The sequence below is a fragment of the Arvicola amphibius genome, chromosome 3, assembly GCF_903992535.2.
Source record: "Arvicola amphibius chromosome 3, mArvAmp1.2, whole genome shotgun sequence".
NCBI classification, from domain to species: domain Eukaryota; kingdom Metazoa; phylum Chordata; class Mammalia; order Rodentia; family Cricetidae; genus Arvicola; species Arvicola amphibius.
Window position 1 is genome coordinate 107362457 of NC_052049.1, and position 7323 is coordinate 107369779.

The window sequence follows — 7323 nt, forward strand, 5'->3', positions numbered from 1 at the left end:
TACATATATTAAAAGAATTAATATAGTATTTTCTCTCAAAAATTTATTGTGTCCTGATCAAATTCTGCTTCAATTTTCATGGCTACTTTTGCTCCATGTCCTAAATTCTAATCTGATTCAAAATATTTGAATATTTTATTACTTATCCCCTACTCTGGGAAAAAATATACAACACTTTTCAGGTCTTATTTTCTTCTTTTGCTTAAGGTACCCCATTTACATCCTCTCTTCTGTAAAGCATAAATAATGTACAATTATGTTGTATATAGTATATTTAATTTGCCAAATATTCATCAAATATATATGCTCTGTTTCATGTTCCATAAACTGTCCATATGCTATAGTAAACATGAATTTGCAGTTTCTTTATTGATTATTTACTCTCTTATTAACAATTTTTATTAGTCATTTTCTCTACCATTTTAGGTCAGAATACTGAAGATCTGCATGCCGAGTGCTGAAGAGATGGATGAATGGTAAGCAGTGTATACTGGTTTGCAGGAAGACCTGAATTCTATTCCCAAAATGCATATCTGGCTGATTATAAGCACGCATAATTTGAGCTCCAGGGGATCCAACATCATTGTTTGGATTCCCTGGCCACTTTCATCTACGTGAACACACACATAGACATGCAGAAATCTAACTAAAAATTCTAATAAAAACAAATCTTTCTTTAAAAGAACTTTACTTTTCATTATTGTAAGTATAGTATTCATTTTAAATTAACAAAGATTGTGTTATGACAGAGTTAAAAGGTGAAAATTAAACATGCAAACCTTAGATCAAAAGAACTGGTTATTCTTAAGACCATTTTAGTATAAATTTTGTTTATTTTTCAAACTAAACCACAGGAGACAATGAAGCATAAGACTGTGTCCACTACACACAGCAAGAAACTTGCAAAATAAAGCCAATATCAAGAAATATATTTGCAATGCTCATATTGCCCAGTCGCATAATATTTGAACATACTCGGTTTCCATATAGGCCACCTCTAGATAAGGAGCTAATGGCACAGGAAGTCTGTTGGAAGAAGGAGGTCAATTTTATTCTGGGATGCGGCTCGTAATAGGTTGCCTGTATTCTAGTACAGTGATTCTCAACCTTCCTAAAGCTGCAGCAGTTTAATACAGTTCCTCAAATTGTGATGACCTCAACATAATATTCTTTCATTGTTACAACATAACAGTAATTTTGCTACTGTTATGAATCATAATATAAATATCTGATAAGCAGGATATTAGTTATGGGATGTCCATATGATTCAAAATCCACAGACTGAGAAGAACTGCTCTAGTCAGTGTTCCCACACACATATACAAAAAGCACTAATTGGATTTTATAGACTATAAAATAGAGGGTACATAAACATGATGAGGCTGATGGAGTATGAGTCCTAGGAGGAGTTGGAGGACATGACTGGGTTGTAGATATGATCACTACACATCATGTATGAAATTCTCAAAGGGTAAATAAAATATATTTTAAATGACCAAATCAGCATATTGTACATAGATATTTCACTAAGTGAGAAATAGAATCTTTGCTAATTTTTAAGAAAAAAAATAGATTGTGGCTGGAGAGGAGACTCAGTGGTTCAGAGCACTTCAATCTCTTCCAGAAGACTCAGGGGTACCTGCACACGTATGGTACAAATACATAAATTTATGAACACCTGAACACACATATACATATAAATAAAAATTTTAAAGTCTATAGAATAATAGAAAGGCAATTTAATTTGTGTATTTAAAAATGTTAAATTGTTTTATAAATAAAACTGTTTTGTCATAATAGGGACAATAAGATTAGCCTACAAATATGTGTTTTGTGGAAACATTTAAGAGAAATCTCTGGCACTTCCAAAATTTGGAAATAAGCATACAAGTAGTTAATTACTGTACTCTAAGTAACACAATGTTTTCCTTTCTAATAGACTATAAAAAAAACACTTAATTAATCTTATTCACAGAGGACAAATTGTGCTACCACAATTTTAATCAATATGAAAGACTGTTTACATTTTCCATCTCCAAACATAATATAAAATGTATAAATACACAGCAGAACATTAAAAATTAATAATATTTTCTTCTTTTTAGTTGCATCTCAGAAGTACAGTGATCAGATGTGATAAAGAATTTTTCAATTTTAAATATTAACAAGGTTAAAAATTCTCAAAATGGAAAAGACCATAAAAAGATTGCTATTCTATTTCTCTAACCTATACCTCATATAAAAAATATGTACTGGAAGTGATAACACTGCTATATCAAAAACTCCTGGCTCTTTGTAAAACAGGAAAAATTCTGCACTTTGAATATGTCTGATTTAACATTTCTTTGTCATATTAGATCCTAAAGGGTTCATCCTGAAAATTCTAAGCATCTCTTACTAACATAAAATTACTGAGTATATCTTCAGTGCTATATTTAGAAGGCTGAAAAATCTTACCTCCTTCTGATCTAGGGGCCTCATCTGGGTTGCATTTGACCTGACGTTAATGAATGAGGCACAAATCACTTAATAGGTTTGAAAATTGCCTCAGTAATTTTAACAGTTCACCTCCATTTTACAGTGAAGCAGATACATAAAATAATATGTGTTACAGCCAGAAAATAAAAGGAATTCAACAGCAAAAAAACTCAAAGAGTTCAGTTAAATACTAAATAAATAAGCTGAATATGCTTTACTCAAAATAATAGATACTAAAGATGAATGGATTTTTTTTTTAAAAAAAAGGTTCAATGTCATTCTAACAATCAATGAAATCTGTATAAATTTCATTGCCATATCACCTGAGTTAGAATGGCAACATCAGGTCGAAAGTCAGTAAGAAATGGCAGTGACATTACAGAGAAATTTGATCTTTCATGGCCTATTGTTAATTAAGTTGCTAGCTGATTCTGAAATCAGTATGATGTTTCTTAAAAGCTATCAGGACAAGTACCATTTTGTAAAACTACTCCAGAAATAAGTGAAAATCTAAAGAAACAGAGATAAATGTTTATGAGCAATGTATGCATTTTCATTCAGTTGTACAATACTCACAGCAGTTCACATAAGAAATTAATTTTAAAGAATTCTCAGTGGATATAATTGTAAAGGAAAAATGACACATAGACATAATGGAATTCTATTCCTCAAAAAATCATTTACGATCATTTTAGGTAACGTTAATTAAACTAGAAGCTATTTTATCAAGTGAAAATAGAGACAAAAAATTGCCATATTTTCTAATTTACACATCAAAGGCAAAAATGATTTCCCTACAGATAAAATAATACTGATTATGACAAGTTTGGAAAGATATGGGTGAGGAATAGACAGAATAAAGAATAAAAATAAGTATAAAGAAACAAAGCAAAAAGTATAAAGAAACAAAGCACTTCCTTAAACCTATTTCTGGTGGAGCATGATGAACTGAGCTCAAAAGCCACTTATCAACAGTACAGATTCTGACAGAAAATTGAGAAATGAGCAGAGAATGTATGCTTTCATTTATGCTTGGTCAGCCAAGCAGTCGTTTCTCAACTTTGTCTCATCTGTCTCAGGAGAAGCCTGCACTCTAAGCCAGTTCTGTGTCTCCACATTCTTGCACTTCACAAATATGTATAATTTCTAATTGTCAATAAGATGAATATACCATCTCCTGTTATATACACATGTATATATAAATAAATAATGGACATGTATTTACAAATACACATATATGTTTCACATTTATATAATATACAGATACAGAACACACCCACAGACTTTGTCCCAGATTTTGAAACATGAGAAAAGAAATGGATAATAGAGTTGAGACAATTGTTCAAGCATACATAAATACAGGGGAAAAGTTAATAAACACAAGGTTAAATTTATTCGGCATCATGCCATCCACTGAATTTGAAAGGATTAGTGAAGGGATGGTCAGGAATCCTGTTACAGTGACTTAACTATAGGATCCATTCAAAGAAGACAACATATTTAGAGACGGGAAGCCATCCTCCCTACGAGTTTCTTCAAGGCTTGTTTCATATCTTTGTTCCTTAAGCTGTAGATGAAAGGGTTCAGCATCTGTGTCACCACAGTATACATCACCGATGCCACTGCTGTTATCCTGCGAGAGTGAGTTACTGCTGAGCTAATGCATACACCTAAAGCTGTCCCGTAGAATAGAGAAACAACTGACAGATGAGACCCCGTGGTGGAAAAGGCTTTATATCTTCCTTGAACAGATGGTATTTTCAAGACAGAGGAGACGATTTCAGTGTAAGAGAAAATGATTCCAGCAAAAGTAATGCCACCAAATGTTAAACCTGCAATATTTATCAGTACGTTGTTGACGAATGTGCTAGAACAGGCTGCCTTGATGACCTGGGTAATTTCACAAAAGAAGTGGGGAATTTCCAAATCTTTGCAGAAGGACAGCCACAGCACCGTGAGGCTGAGAAGTAATGCATTCATAGTGCTACTGAGCAGGGAGAATAGGGTGAGTAGGCTACACATACGCCAATTCATGATGACTGTGTACCTCAAGGGGTAGCAAATGGCCACATAGCGATCATATGCCATCGCTGCAAGGAGACAGCATTCCAGACTAGCAAAAAGCATAGCAAAGCAAGCCTGGGTGAGGCATCCTGCAAAGGATATGCTTAGATTCTGTTCTTGGAAGTTCACCAGCATCTTTGGGATTATTGTGGTGCTTGTACAGAGATCATTCAAGGAGAGGTTGCAGATAAAAAAGTACATGGGAGTATGGAGATGAGAATCTGAAATAATGGACAAGATTATGAACAGATTCCCAATCATTGTGACCAGGTATATGGACAGAAACAGTCCAAACATGACAGGTTGCAATTCTGGGTCACTCGAAAGGCCCAGGAGGAGAAAGTTAGTAGCAACTGTTTGGTTTGTGAATCCCATGGTTTTCAGATGCTGAAAAAATAACAGTGGTGATGGCATGGAAAGAAATGAAAGAAATTCAAGATATGGTTAATGAAGTAATCATTATTTTCCCTTTCTGTATTGACAATTCTACTCTCCATCCACATGTGCATGTGTTTCTACTTACTTCTCGCTCCTGTCTTTATTACTTTTTTCTACCTCTTAGTTTCCCCATTTTCAACCATCTGATAAATTGTTTTAATTTTATTTACTCATACCTTCTCTTCTAATACAGCATACTAAAGAAAATGAATAGCATGGTGCATTGTATGCGGATTTTTCACAGAAAAAAAATAAAAAACTATAATAGTGGGAAACCAAAAAGAAAATTGCACTCAATATGAACTAATACAATTAATATAAAATCAGATTTCAAGCTAAACACATATTATCTCAATTGTAGCTCATGAAGAAAGATACACATTGAAGTTTGTGATCAACTTAAGTGTATTCATTAATAATACTATAGAAAACTGTGAATCTTAGCCATGATTCACTATAAAGGACATGAGTCATTAAAGAACATTATTTTAAATAGAGCATTGTATAAGATCCCTCTAAAATTTGCATTGTGGTTTTGTTTTGCCTTTGGCATACCAAATTATACATTCCACTCATTCTCTTCATGTCCTTCCTTGTCTTGCAACCACTGAAAAGATTTATGTTAAAACACTGGTACCAATGCAAAACATTCAGTTAAAAGTCTTCAGAAAGCTTGTGTCATCATGATTAATTGGCACAACTTCTTTCCCTAATGTAAACCACACTTCACAAGAAACACAAATTTAGGAAAGAACCTACCTGTTGTACAGGACCAAAGAGATGGTGCCTGAGTACAGAGGCAGTTGAGCTGACTACTATCCTGAGCTTGATTGCAGGTTGATATTAACAGTCTCTGTAGCTCCTTGGGGTTTTAACAATAAAATGTATTCATTAATAATTTTTTTAATATCATATGATTACATGGCAGCACAAATCCTTAAGGGGGAAGACCTACCTGATGAAAAATTATCTTCAGGTGATTAACTCAGGCAGAGGGCCAGATAATTCCATGGTTTTTGTGCTGACATTCACTAACATATTGTGCAAACTTCCATGCCTACTAATTTAATAATACCTGTGATAGCAGTAATGTGAATAGTTTGATTATGTGTTTTAGTTTTTAAAAATATTAACATATATAAAGAATTAATTTCAGATACGTGAATATGATCATATCATTAATTTGCAGAGATGCAAAAATTGGGTTAACTATGGACTGGTATCTCATGTGACTCAGAAAATTTAAATTATTTTTTTAAATTTTATTTTTCATTCAATAGAATAATATATAGTACATAATTAGATACAAGTTGATAATTCATTCTTGGTATTAGGGTTTGGTGTATATTTGCACATATTTATTTTGTAAAATTCAACTTTTATCTATCATGATAGTCATGACAAAGTTTGGTTTAGGAAGATCATATATCAATATAAAATGAAACAAGAGCATGCATAGCATTGTGCTCATTTGGATATACCTGAAAGTATTTCTTATAGTATTGAGAAATATATAAAGGAGTTGACTCTCAAACCAAAGCAATAATAGTTACTAGCTTCAGACCTGTACATTGCCCAATCTATAACTAATACAGGGAAAAAGTAACAAACAATGTTCAGGTATAATGGCACTATAGTTTAAATTGATTGAACATAAATACATTCATAATACACATTCTTACCCATATTTTATAGCACTTTCTGAAAATATGAGCATTTTTTAGAAAATTAAGCGAATATAAAATTCAAGATAACTTAATATATAGCAACATAATGGAAAAATCTGAAGAGAAATTGTAGGAAATGTAAAATTTGCACTGAGACATATGGTTTTGTACAAATATTTTGCCATCAGTAAAAAATGTCATTCATTGAATTAAATGAAAATGAAAATTTAAAAATGTAATAACCTAACGATGCAATTCTAGTATTAAGAAAAACAAGAATAAAGTCACACTTAAGTCAATGAAAGTTAAAACATTGTTATAAAAGACCAAATTATATTTTCAAATTATATATTACAAAAAAATGGATAGACTAAAAGGTACACTGTATGGAGTAATCCAGGCTCAGAAAGACAGAAAAACTACCTTCCTTTTCTTTGATTAACTTATTTATTTGTATGTGTGTGTTTATTTTGAATGGAGGTTCTGGTCAGTAGTGACCAGGAGATAAGAAAGTAAAATGAGAATTTGAAGGAGTCTTAAGGCCAGGGGGAGGGAGTTGATAAAACACATGTGATATGAATGTAGGAGAAAGACAAAGTGGGGAAATGTATGTCTGGGTAGAACCAGTGAAAATATTATAAATACTGTTTTGATAAAATTAATTTTAAATATTTAT

At 32.3% G+C, this 7323-nt stretch overlaps 1 protein-coding gene across 1 annotated transcript; it reads right to left on the reverse strand.

The window, feature by feature from the left end:
• Positions 1-422: 422 nt before the first annotated feature.
• Positions 423-4917, reverse strand: LOC119810091 (olfactory receptor 7G2-like). The gene is made up of 2 exons (XM_038323413.1): positions 4006-4917; positions 423-443 (listed from the first exon to the last, which is right to left on the reverse strand). Exons 1-2 carry the CDS (start codon positions 4915-4917, stop codon positions 423-425), a joined length of 933 nt encoding a protein of 310 aa, XP_038179341.1.
• Positions 4918-7323: the final 2406 nt, after the last annotated feature.